This window comes from Rhinoraja longicauda, chromosome 33 (assembly GCF_053455715.1).
Source record: "Rhinoraja longicauda isolate Sanriku21f chromosome 33, sRhiLon1.1, whole genome shotgun sequence".
Taxonomy (NCBI): Eukaryota; Metazoa; Chordata; class Chondrichthyes; order Rajiformes; family Arhynchobatidae; genus Rhinoraja; species Rhinoraja longicauda.
Genome location: NC_135985.1, coordinates 20,148,964 through 20,162,897, shown reverse-complemented (window position 1 = coordinate 20,162,897; position 13,934 = coordinate 20,148,964). Strand labels below are relative to the sequence as shown.

The 13,934-nt window shown below is 46.5% G+C and overlaps 1 protein-coding gene across 5 annotated transcripts in view; it reads left to right on the top strand.

Annotated features, from left to right (window-relative positions):
• The window catches only part of LOC144609075 (A-kinase anchor protein 13-like), a 452,410-nt gene that overhangs the window by 427,852 nt on the left and 10,624 nt on the right, over positions 1-13,934 (top strand). For all 5 annotated transcript variants that reach the window (XM_078427428.1, XM_078427427.1, XM_078427426.1 and 2 more), the window contains 4 exons: positions 3,307-3,468; positions 4,518-4,588; positions 11,393-11,434; positions 11,668-11,718. In XM_078427428.1, coding sequence (XP_078283554.1) covers positions 3,307-3,468; positions 4,518-4,588; positions 11,393-11,434; positions 11,668-11,718 — 326 coding nt within the window. The remainder of the gene's footprint in view (positions 1-3,306; positions 3,469-4,517; positions 4,589-11,392; positions 11,435-11,667; positions 11,719-13,934) is intronic.

Genomic DNA, 13,934 nt, shown 5'->3' with positions numbered 1-13,934 from the left:
AGGGAGAAGGCAGAGAATGTGATTGAGAGGGAAAGATAGATCAGCCATGATGGAATAGTGGAGCAGACTCAGTGGGCCGACTGGCCTAATTCTGCTCCCATGTCTTTTGATCACGAGCATGGAATATAGAACAGTACAGCACAGGAACAGGCCCTTCGGCCCACAATGTCTGTGTCAAACATGATGCCACTCGTATCTACCACCCCATGCAACGTTCTAGGCAATCACCACTCTCTGTGTGTAAAAAAAAATGCCCTCTATATCTCCTTTAAACATTGCCCCTTTCACCTTAAACCTCCACTTTTTGACATGTCCACCCTGGGCGAAAGTTTCTGACTGACCGCACAATCAAAAACTGGTCACTCAAAATTTCATAAATTCCTATCGGGTTTCCTCTCCGGTATTCCAGTGAAAACAATCCCAAGTTTGTCCAACGTTTGACCAATACATCCGTAATCCAGGCAGCTTTCTGATAAACCTCTTCTGTACGCTCTCCAAAGCCATCATAGCTTTCATGTGTTGGGGCGACCAGAACTGCAGGCAAGACTCCAAACGTGGCCCAACCAAAATCTTTTAGGTTTAAACAGAAGCTAGACACAAAATACTGGAGTAGCTCAGCGGGTCAGGCAGCATCTCGGGAGAAAAGGAATAGGTCACGTTTCGGGTCGAAACCCTTCTTTAGACTGAGAGTCAGGGGAGAGGGAAACTCGAGATATGAAAAGGAACAAAGAAAAAATGATTGAAAGAGATGCATAAGGTTTCGGTTTAAGTTTATTGTTGTCATTTCTACTGAGGTGCAGCGAAAAGCTTTGACATGCTATCCAAACAGGTCAGATATACTGTACATAAATACTATCAAGTCAAACTCAAATACAATGGATAGATCAAAGATATAGAGTGCATAGTTAGTTCTCAGCATTGTAGTGCATCGGTTCCATAGACAATGTTCAATGTCTTCAATGTTCAATGTCTTCAGACAGTATTCTAGCTGATGGAAGAACCGTTCAGGATATATTTCTCAGCGTTGGTGCACAACATGACTATAGAGCTGCATCACGACTTGCTGACATCTATCTTCCTCTCCCTATGTGGAATGGTCAATCTCTTACTTTCGGGCTGTGCTCCCTGATCCTGGCAAAGTGTCGACCCTGCATCCCAAATAACTTATTGTCTTTCAATGCGATCACTTCGCATTCGTTTAAACTGTGCAGATTCGAGACCTTGTCTGCTTAATCTCTCCCTTTAGCAAATACATTTTGCTCTTAACATTAAAGATAGAATTGAACGTTAAAGAAACCCCGGCTCTCAATAGAGGAAACAGGGAAACAGAAGCTGATTTTCCTTGTAATTTTCAGAGGCACGATGGCCTGCCTCGGAAGATAAGAGATCGACATCTCTCTGCGTCTGAATCACTGCCTGTTGGTATTGTTATCTGACCAGAGAGCATGGTCGCTTTGTGTATACAATACAATACAATATATCTTTATTGTCATTGTACAGGGGTACAACGAGATTGGGAATGCGCCTCCCATACGATGCAATAAATTAATTAGCTAGTCAGTATTAATTTAAACAACCCAATGAAACAAATTGAAACAGTTTTAGAACAGAATAAAGTGCAAGTAGATCTGTGCCGGTTCACTGTGCGATGTGACCATCCGGCTCAGCAGGACCGGTTCATAGCAGCTATGGCCCTGGGGATGAAGCTGTTCCTGAGTCTGGAGATGCGGGCGTAGAAGGCCTTGTATCGTCTGCCCGATGGTAGAAGTTCGAACAGACTGTTGCAGGGGTGTGAAGAGTCTTTGTGGATGCAAACTGTGTCCTGGAAATAGCAAAGAGGAGGTTTAATTTTGTTAAAACAAACCAAATCTCAATGCACAATCTGTGTGCGGGGAGGGGTGCTGAGAAGATGCAGTATAATTCATTCGCATCTGCATTATCGATAGCATGCCCACTGCTCACCGTTCTTTGTGTTCATTGAAGTGAAGATAAAGAACGTGTTGTGGCTGAGGGTCAATGTCCTCGCTCAGCACAGCTACATTAGATGACAAAAGCAGTGACAGGGACCAATTCAGCCCCTTCTTGCTCATTGGAAGTTCATGCCTTGGCTTGGTGGTTATTATAACTGGACTAATAATCCAGTGGCCATGGACGCCAGTTCAAATCCCAACACAACAGCAGGTGAAGTGTTCCCAGAATACAGGTGACCTAGACGCTATTATGTTTCTCCGTACAAACCCAGCAGGTTCATAAACGTCCTTTGTGGAAGGAACCCGAGTCACTTGGAGGGTAGTCCGTACCTGGAACGAACTGCCAGAGGAAGCTGTGGAAGTGGCTATAGACAATAGACAATAAGTGCAGGAGTAGGCCATTCGGCCCTTCGAGCCAGCACCACCATTCAATGTGATCATGGCTGATCATTCTCAATCAGTACCCCGTTCCTGCCTTCTCCCCATACCCCCCTGACTCCGCTATCCTTAAGAGCTCTATCCAGCTCCCTCTTGAATGCATTCAGAGAATTGGCCTCCACTGCCTTCTGAGGCAGAGAATTCCACAGATTCACAACTCTCTGACTGAAAAGGTTTTTCCTCATCTCCGTTCTAAATGGCCGACCCCTTATTCTTAAACTGTGGCCCCTTGTTCTGGACTCCCCCAACATTGGGAACATGTTTCCTGCCTCTAACGTGTCCAACCCCTTAATAATCTTATATGTTTCGATAAGATTCCCTCTCATCCTTCTAAATTCCAGTGTATACAAGCCTAGCCGCTCCAGTTTTTCAACATATGACAGTCCCGCCATTCCGGGAATTAACCTAGTGAACCTACGCTGCACGCCCTCAATAGCAAGAATATCCTTCCTCAAATTTGGAGACCAAAACTGCACACAGTACTCTAGGTACGGACTCACTAGGGCCGCCATTGGTGGAACGGGAGCACGTGGCCGCTGGCTGGGTGAGGTCACGTGGGGCGTGGGGCGGTGACGTCACCCTTTGTCCCTTGTTTGGCGCTGAGGAAGTTGGCAACCCTACTTATACGGGACTAGGGCGGTCCCGTACGGGACAAACCAATTTGGATTGTCCCGGCTAATACGGGACAGTTGGCAACCCTGATTGTCAGGGGCAGTTCTGACATTAATGATGGAAATGGGAACACATGGAGAGCGTTGATTATGACACATTATTCAACTGGCAGGAGTTTCAATAAACATCGGTGTCTTGGTTTGTAATGTGGAGCGGATAGGTGGACTGCCTTGTATTCATGGTGTCACTTCCATCCGTGTACTTACTGAACTCTTCCTTTACACAGTGGAGGCCCTGCAGAATCTGTTGTCGCAGAGCTTCGGAGCTGCCCTTGGACAACAGGCAGCTGGTACCCCAGAGCAGGAGGGAGCCATGGGCCACATCTCTCTCCCCAGGAGAGCGGAGACGTTTGGAGGCTTTGACAGCCATCAGATGAGCGCCGTGAAAGGTGTGTGAGAAACTTTGGGGCGCGATCCGTGCATTGTCCCGCTGGTCGTCGTCCAACAGAAGGGTTTCCTTCAGGTGCCCCTTGGGATGCCGACTGCACTGGTCCCGACCAGGGCAGGAGTTGGCCGTGCCTCAGAAGGGATTAGAGCTGAGGAGATTCATACAATGGATGCATCACAGCTTTTTTGTTTGGGAACAGCTCCATCCGAGACCGCAGGAAATTGCAGCGTATTGTGGACGCTGCCGAGACCCTCACACAAACCAACCACCCTTCTATCGACTCACCTCACGCTGCCTCGGCAAGGCCAGCAGACGTCTCACGCTGCCTCGGCAAGGCCAGCAGCACAACCAAGGACCAGTCGCACCCTGGCCACTCCCACGTCTTCCCTCTCCCATCTGGCAAAAGGTACAGAAGTGTGAAAACGCACCCCAACAAGACTCGGGGACAGTTTCTTCCCAGCTGTTATCAGGCAACTGCACCATCCTACCATAAATAGAGGGCAGTTTTCAACTAGTATCTACCTCATCGGGTCCATCAGACTATCTTTGATCAGACCACACTGGCTTTACCTTGCATTAAACGTTATTCCCTTATCATGTATCTGTACACTGTAAATGGCTCGATTGTAATCATGTATTGTCTTTCCGCTGGCTGGTTATCACGCAACAAAAGCTTTTCACTGTACCTCGGTACATGTGACAATAAACTCAACTGACAACTAATGTCTACTGGAATGTGCAGGCGTGCGGGGCAATGGGAGAGACCAGATCCAGCCACCTTGAACAGAATAGTTTTCCCCCTTATCCCAGCCCCGGTACCAGTGCAAGGAATGACTGCTGTTGTGGGGGTGGGTGTGGGGAAAGGAGATGAAAACCAAGGGGCTGTAAAGGTGAGTGACTGTAAAACTGCTAGTGAGAGCAGCTGAGATGAGCTGGTGCTTGTGGTAACACCTGCAGCACATCCACATCGCTATCTGTGGAGCACCTGGAGGTGTCTAACTAGGTGAATAGTTCAGTGAATTTGGTGAGTTAATCTGCAATCTCTTACAGGTGGAGAGAGGGACGAAGTGGAAGACGGGCAAGACCTCCGCAGAACAGAGTCAGACAGTGTCTTAAAGAAGGTGAGTCATGTTTGTCACTACAATACCACTTCCTCTTCTCATGTGAAAACTGGCTTTGGGCTGCACAGCAGCTATGTGTCAATGAATTCTTCTGGCGTTGAAAGCAAACCTCCAGCTGAGTGTGGTGATGGCTGCCCTGGTGGAACCATGAGGTTCAGCTGCCTCTCCCAGCAGGCTGCGTTGTGTTGTTCTCTTTGGTCCCGGGCGTGTTCCCTGTGTCCTCTCCATCTGTCCGTCCCCTTCCCCAACCTTCTTTCAACTTCAACGTAAAACTCTGATAATCCAGAGAATTGCACGAGAATGATCCCAGGAACGATTGGATTGATATATGATGAGCGTTTGTCAGCACTGGGCCTGTACTCGCTGGAGTTTAGAAGGATGAGGGGGAACCTCATTGAAACGTTCCGAATAGTGAAAGGCCTGGAGAGAGTGGATGTGGAGAGGATGTTTCCACTAGTGGGAGAGTCTAGGACCGGAGGCCACAGCCTCAGAATTAAAGGACGTACCTTTAGAAAGGGGATGAGGAGGAACTTCTTTGATCAGAGGGAGGTGAATCTGTGGAATTCGGTGCCACAGATGGCTGTGGAGGCCCAGTCATTGGGTGTTTTCATGGGGTTGTGGAGGGAAGGCAGAAGACTGGGGTTGAGAGGGATAGATAGATCGGCCATGATTGAATGGCGGAGTAGACCTGATGGGCCGAATGGCCTAATTCTGCTCCTATAAAGTATGAACATGAGATGCGGCTTCAGTCTCGCTCACCGTTCCATCCTGAAAGCGCGTGCCGGTGGGGTTTGGTGTAAGACCCCAGGCTGTGAGTGTGCTGCAAGGTCCACAGTTCAGTGAGTGGCTGGGGTCATGAATGTGAACAGGTTTACAGTCAGGACCTGGGTCCGGAGTGATTATATATTTCCCTCTCCCTTTAAACTCACTGGATTCACAGGAAAACTTTGTTCCCACAGAGTTGTACAGCATGGAAACAGGTCCTTCAGCCCAGCTTGCCCACGCCGACCAACATGCCCCATCTACACTAGTCCCACCTGCCTGCGTTTGGCCCATATCCCTTTAAACCTGTCCACGTGATTGTCTTAAGTGTTTCTTAAATGTTGCGATAGTCCCTGCCTCAACCACCTCCACTGGAAGCTTGTTCCATATATCCACCACCCTTTGTGTAAACAAAATAACCCCTCAGGTTCCAATTAAATCTTTCCCCCCTTACCTTAAACGTATGCCCTCTGGTTCTGGATTTCCCGACTCCACAAGAGACTGTACGTCTACCCGATATATTCCTCTCATGATTTTGTTCCACTGCTGTGCACATGTAAAAAGAAAAGTCAATTAAAAATATATTATATACATCCAATAGACCAGAAGATCGGCTAGTCCACCACAACAACTTTGTCGGAGTTTTACTGTAACTTGGTTCTTTTCCCATTTCTGATGCACAGTCCTCGACCCAGAACTCTGACCCTCTCTAAGCTGAGGTCAACCGCATTGTCTGTTTTTATTTTACTTGACTAGTAATCGAGAGACCTGGGCAGGTGTTAGTCCAAAATAAATATGATCAAACCAGAAACCTGGACCAACAACTCAGATCAATAATAATTCAATAGTTTAGAATTATGAACAAGCTCGACGAACCTATCTAGTTGACCAATTTCCTTCTGGACTTGTAAACCCACTGCCTAGATGTGACTGCAGATTCACCAATGCCCTCTGCTTTGCCGAGGAATAAGTCAAAGGCATAGATGGATAGATTATTGATTAGAAAGGGTATCAAAGGTTATGGGGAGAAGGCAGGAGACTGAGGTTAGCAGAGAGCAATAGATCCGCCATGATTGAATGGCGGAGTAGACTTGATGGGCCCAATGGCCTAATTCTGCTCTTATCACTCATGATCTTATGAATAATAGCTACCTTTCTAGTAATGAACAGATCGCAAAAGATGACGAATAAATTGAGGAGGAAAAGATTTGAAGAAGTGTTCCGACCCGAAATATCATTCGTCCATTTCCCTCCCCAGATGCTCCCCGACCCACTGAGTTACTCCAGCACTTTGCATTTTGCTGGAGATTCCAGCATCTGCAGTTCCTTGTATCTCCAAAAGAAATCTGACTATTGATCAGGAGAATGGGTTGCAATCGCACCACCGGTGCTGGGAAATGTGAAGGCAGTTACTTCAGTAAATCTAGAAGTTTTAAAACGAGCAGGAACCGACAATGTGTGCCAATGAGCCTGTTCCTGTGCTTTTCTGTGGTAGTGTATTCTGAGAAATGGTGACTCTGAAACTACCAGAATGAAAATGTGTGCTCATGTTTTAACGGGAACCAGCTGGGAACAGACATCGCCACCTCCTCAATTCACTGTCGCACCGACCACCACAGCCCCACCCGGCTCGGACACGCCCCGCAAAGAGTGGGTCACCCTGAACCGGCTCCACACAGGGGTCGGCCGGGTCAACGCCAACATGCATCGTTGGGGGTTACGTCCATCAGCAGCCTGCGTGTGTGGAGCAGACCAGCAAACAGCGCAGCACGGCATTTTTGACTGCACTGTCCTCCGTCCCCCTTGTGGAGGGGTAGAAGACCTCACGGCCCTCAACAACAGCACATTGCACTGGCTGCGGCGCTATAATTTCTGCTGCCTCAAACGCACGAAGAAGAAGAAGGAGAAGCAGCGCGGGAAAAAGTCTAGAGAAGGTCCAGAGCGATTAGTGTGACTGTTAAGTGTTTGTGGAATAGCCGTTCAATGGAAGGACGATGGGGGAGGGGTGTAAACGTCCTCTTTGCCAACATTGCCCGTGGTGGCACAAAAATAATTCTGCATGTTCAGAACCAATACTCTTCAAAGAAATCTAAATCTTTCAACCTGAGCTGTTTGTTGCTGCATCCTGGTGACTAATCTGCAAATCCTGGAGATTTCAGAGCTTTCCTGGAGGGTTGGCAGCCCAACTATTTATAGGATCTCGCTCTCATCCTTCATCCCTCTCCCCCCCCCCCCCCCCCCCTCTTTCCCAGCTCCCACACCAGTGCAAGTATGACTTTGGACCTAATCTGCCACCTAGTGCACAGAGGGAGCTCTGCAGCTAAGGTTTATCATTCTCAGGGTGTGACAGAGAAACTCACAAATTCCAAAACATTATCCTCATTACATTGCTATTGTCATAGTCTGGTTACCAAGTGTTCATTGATAATTTATTGTGTAATTGTTTATTGTATATTAGTTTATTGTGTTGCTGTGTTAATGTGCCAGTAAATCTGCAGCAGGTCAGGGGGGCATTGAGTGTAAACGTCAGGAAGTCACGATGCTGCTTTATAAGACTTTAGTTGGGCCTCACCTGGAGTATTGCGTACAGTTCTGGTCTCCCCATTAGAGGAGGATGTGGAAGCTTTGGAAAGGGTGCAGAGGAAGTTCACCAGGATTGGGCGGGTAGTGGAGGATTCCAAAGATGCACAACACTGGGAACAACTCTCTCCATCTTAGTCCCAGCAGATGTTGGGACTAAGGGAGAGGTTGGATAGACTTGGATTATTTTGTGCCCTGGAGGCGCCTCCTGCAGCCAACCTTGAAGGCACCGAAGATAAGACCCTCCCCCCCGGTTCTTCCTACCATCCCTTGTCCAACAACTGCTGGGACTAAGATGGAGAGAGTTCTTCCCAGCGTTGTTTATCTTTGGAATCCTCCACTATTGACTTGGATGTTCAGACACGATGTCTATTAAAATGGAGACTCATCACTTTTGGGGGTTCTTAAGGGAATCGAGGGGTGTGAGGATAGGACTGGAACATAGGATGAACGTAAGACTTAAACCACAATCCTATTAATGACGGATCAGGCCAGAGTCCCTAGTCTTGGTGGTTCTTCGCATCCTGCTGTAATTATTTACATCTGTTCATCTGATTTGTGCTGACTGAATGTCGCTCACCAAGCCACAAACAGATGAGAGGTTAAAACTGCCAATGTGGCTGTCCCTGTTCGGAGAGAGTCTGTCAAAGAAGCAGTAAACATACTGCTGGAGGCACTCAGCAGGTCAGGCAGTATCTGGCGTCTTGCGTCTATCAAATAAGACCCTGGTTTGCATTGAACAAAATAGGTTGCAATTCTCCAGGATGAGTGTGAGAATTGTAAACTCTTTACATCTGTTAAGTTGTGCATGCTTCAAGCCGGCTGCATTAATGTTCCGATTAAGAAATAGAAGGGCATTGTACAGAGTGCTTGGCTTTTTCGGAGTTGAATCCAGTTAAAATCTCGCATGGGTGATCTTTTGGCAGAACAGGAAGCTGGGGTCAGAGAGGTTTCATGCCAGAGGCAAGGGCACGGGGAAGAAAAGGGGAAATCTTTGATCGGGTATGTTTAGAAAAGATAATAATGGGACAAGATTGTAAGAAAAAAGGGCAGTATTAAGATATTATTTGCCACCGGCGGCTGTGGAGGCCAAGACATTGGGTTGTTTACGTGACTGTGTGACTCCATGGTGCCGTTCAGTAACTTGAACTCCAGTGCTCCCGATCAATGCTCTACACTGGATTAGCATGACCCAACTGCTTTTTTGTTGCAGGGAGAAGGCAGGAGAATGGGGTTGAGAGGGAAAGATAGATCCGCCATGATTGAATGGCGGGGTAGACGCGATGGGCCGGTTGGCCTAATTCTGCTCCTACAACTTATGAATGAATGAATGAATAAATGAATGAATGAATGAATAAGTTTATTGGCCAAGTATGTGCATATACAAGGAATGTGCCTTGGTGCTCCGCTCACAAATGGCAACACAAACATACAGTTAATAATTAAGAATAAAGCATAAACACATCAAAACAATAAGGATACACCATTACGGTCTAAACATGTGGGTGAAAATAAACCAGAGCAAAAAAGAGACTACAGACTTTGGTTGTTGAGTAGAACTATCACTCATGGAAAAAAGCTGTTTTTATGTCCGGCTGTGGCTGCTTTGACAGTCCGGAGTCGCCTTCCAGAGGGAAGTGCTTCGAAGAGTTTGTGGCCAGGGTGAGAGGGGTCAGAGATGATCTTGCCTGCTCGCTTCCTGGCCCTTGCAGTGTACAGTGTTGTGAACATGAGATGAAGTCCTGTCCTTCAAGCTTCCATTGAACCTTGTTGGAACAGAGTTACATAAAGAGGGGACGGAACGGGGAGAGAGATAAATGCCAAGAAGCCAATCTTTCCAAGTGGCCAGATCTTTAACATTCAGATAGGACCTGGTGCAAATGTGAGCACATTTCAGTTGTACAATGGTTTAAATTGGACTTTATCATCATATGTACCGAGGTGCAGTGAAATTCCTTTTTTGAATACAGTTCAGTAAAATTCTTACTATACAGAAGCCCAATCATACTAAAGTACAGCAGTGTAAGAATAGTAGTGTGGGAAAGAACTGCAGATGCTGGTTAAATCGAAGGTTGACACATAATGCTGGAGAAACTCAACGGGTCAGGCAGCATCTCTGGAAAGAAGGAATGGGTGATGTTTCGGGTCGAGACCCTTCTTCAGACTGAATAAGTAGGAATAGTAGATTACACTGAGACAAAATTGGCCACCTATCCAGTGCCATTTTGTGTGATTCAAGGCCAAAGTTGTTAAAAATGAAGAGTCTTCACTTGGCCAGAAAGGCCCGTTGTCCTGACCATTGCTCTGGGTCAGAGTTGCAAGGTCATCCTGGCTTGATGTCCCAAGTCATAAATAAAATGGATAACGCTGTAAATGCTTATCAGGTCAGTCCGCACCTTTTAGCTCAGTTTAGAGAAACAGGCCCTTCGGCCTACCGAGTCCATGCCGACCAGTGAACCCCGCACACTAACGCTATCCGACACACACTAGGGATAATCTACGACTATACCAAGACAATTAGCCGACAAACCTGTACGTCTTTGGAGTGTGGGAGGAAACTGGAGATCCCGTGGAAATGCCACGCAGTCACAGGGAGAACATGCAAACTCCGCACAGATAAGTACCCAGCATTGAACCTGGGACTCTGGCACTGTAAGGCAGCAACCCTACGGTGCGTCATTGTGCCGCATCTAAGGAGAGAGAAATGGTCAACGGTCGTCAGAGCAGTGAAGGGGGGGGGAATGGTTTTAGGTTGTAGAGAAGGGGGTGAGGAGGGGTGAATGGATCGGACAAAGGGCATGTCTTTAATGGGGTGAACTCAGGGTTACTGTGGGGGTAAGCTGATTGATAGATTTAAGGAGGGCAATTAGAAAGAGAGAAAATGCAACAAAGGAATGTAAACGCTGAGAAACCCAGATCTGTAGGCTAAGTTTGTGGAGCGAGAAAGTGTGATGGCCAGTGGTGAAGGACCACTGCTCCTGTAATCCCACAGCTCTGAGAGTCAGACTGGCTTGAAAGCAACAGTTTTTGTGTAGGAAGGAACTGCAGATGCTGATTTATACCAAAGATAGAATCGAAACTCAGTGGGTCTGACAGCATGTTTGGAGAAAATGAATAAATGAAGTTTAGATGACGTAAAATAGACTGAGCGAGGATTCTGATTCAAAACGTCATCTATTGTTTCCAGAGAAGCTGTCTGACCCGTTGAGTTACACCAGCATTTTGTGTCTATCGTGACTAGGTTTTTTTATTAATTAGAAATTCCACAGTATTTCCTGAATATATCCCTCTTAACTTATTCTGAGTCTTCCCTTGTGTAGTGTAGAGGGTGCAATGAGGGATACCCTGATGCACTCAGTGAGTTTGGAAGTGCATTTTATCGCAGAGTTCAAGTCATTTTTAATTTGAAGTTTGCCAAAATAGGTGCAAAGTCTCATCAGTATTTTACCTTTCCTTTCTTAGGGTCTGACGGCTAATCTGCTTCTGCCGATCAGAAAGAACGAGGTAGGACATTTTTTTTATTGTTGATGAGTATAAAGCATTGAAAACTGAAGACATAAAATGTTTATGGCCAATAATAAATTGCCTTTGCCGTAAAGTTTATCAATCAAAACGTGTCGCTGTGGGAAGGGTCGTACTGCTCCATAATGTAATCCATAACCATTTGTCCCTAATGATTTTGCTTCTCTCTGCGTGTGGAGTTAATCCGGCCTCACACAAACTGTTTTGTGTTTCAGCATGTGCTCCAGAAGGTGCTGCACCTCCAGCAGCTGCTGCTTGGGTTACAGGTACGTCCATAATGTTTTCATCATTGGGGGTCGTGATTAGTTTCGTGTATTATTGCCACGTGTACCGAGGTATAGTGAAAAGCTTTTAGATTTAGATTTAGAGATACAGCGCGGAAACAGGCCCACCGAGTCCGCGCCGCCCAGCGATCCCCGCACACTAACACTATCCTACACACACTAGGGACAATTTTTACATATTACCCAATTAACCTACATACCTGTAGGTCTTTGGAATGTGGGAGGAAACCGAAGATCTCGGAGAAAACCCACGCAGGTCACGGGGAGAACGTACAAACTCCGCACAGACGGCGCCCGTAGTCAGGATCGAACCTGAGTCTCCGGCGCTGCATTCGCTGTAAGGCAGCAACTCTACCGCTGCGCCACCGTGCCGCCTCTTTGTTATTGAGTCAAGAGTGTTTTAATTTCATTGTCCCAGACAGAAAAATGAAATTCTTGCTTTCAGCAGCACAACAGAATATGTAAACATAGCACACTGTAAACAGCATAGTAAACAAGGAAAAAAATGTTCAGGGTGTGTATATATACGTATAGACACATATACATACATAGATACACACACACACATGTACCGCGGCACGGTAGCGCAGCGGTAGAGTTGCTGCTTTACAGCGAATGCAGCGCCGGAGACTCAGGTTCGATCCTGACTACGGGTGCTGCACTGTAAGGAGTTTGTACGTTCTCCCCGTGACCTGCGTGGGTTTTCTCCGAGATCTTCGGTTTCCTCCCACACTCCAAAGACGTACAGGTATGTAGGTTAATTGGCTGGATAAATGTTTTTAAAAAATTGTCCCTAGTGGGTGTAGGATAGTGTTAATGTACGGGGATCGCTGGGCGGCACGGACTTGGAGGGCCGAAAAGGCCTGTTTCCGGCTGTATATATATGATATGATATGATATGATACACATGCATACACATGTACACACACATGTATACACACACACACACACATATATACACACACATACATACATACACATAAAACACAAAAAATAACAGTGCAAAAAGATAAAGTGCCATCCCATCAGTGGAAAGACTATGCATGGTTTTATTCGAGCTGTCCACAGTGTATAGATACAGGATAAAGGGAATGACATTAAGTGCCAGGTAAAGTCCGATTAAAGATAACCCGAGGATCTCCAAAGTGGTCTTTTGGTCCTAGGAGTGGGAGAATCGACAGATCTGAGAGGGGATTAAGCGGAGCAAAGATGGAGTAAGAAATGCTGCTGTTGGAGTAAAAGAGCGGAGTGATTGTAATGAATGATGGCAGATCCTCTTGGGGGAGCAGCATGCAGAGAGTGGCCTGGCTTTGGCATATTGGAGCTGCTGAACTGACCACCCATGATGGGAGGGGAACCAACCCATCTAGGATCACGCACTCACCACCTTACGGTCTAATGCCTTCGAAAATCCAAACTACAAACGCTGAATCATCCAGTCTGATGTTCTTCCATCTTTCCTAGACAGGCTACAGTGGTCTCTCCTGGGGGGTAGAAGTTCTATGTACCCCCTTTACAACCTTGTGTCCCTTAGCACATTCCATTAATTCATTGAATTGATTAAATAATACAGCACTGACACAGGCCCCAGGGCCCACCGAGTCATTGCTGACCACCGATTCCCCGTTCACACTAGTTCTATATAATTCCACTTGCATATCCACTCCCAAGTCAAGTCAAATCATGTTTATGTGTCACATACACATACACGATGTGCAGTGAAATGAAAGTGGCAATGCCTGTGGATTGTGTAAAAAAATTACAATTACAGCATATAAATTAAAATTAATACAGAAAAGAAAACACTCGGGGTAATTAACAGAGGAATAACAGAGAAGGAATAAAGTCCTAGTCTGCCCATCCTCTCCCGATAGCTCAGGCCCCTGAGTCCAGGCAACATCCACCTCATATTCTTGTGCCCAGGTATCTCTCTCAGCATATGTACACTATCACTCATGTGTTCATGTACTGAGATTTTCTTTCCTTCTGTTTGGAAAATATAGATGATCAGAGGAGATGGGTCCAATTCTGCAGTGATGTTTTAGTTTATAGGTATTGCGTGGAAACAAGCCCTTTGGCCCACCGAATCCAGGCCGGCCCTACTCTTAGCACTATCCTACACACTAGGGACAATTTACCAAAGCCAAATTAACCTACAAACCTGTACGTCTTTGTAGTTTGGGAGGAAACCGGAGCAC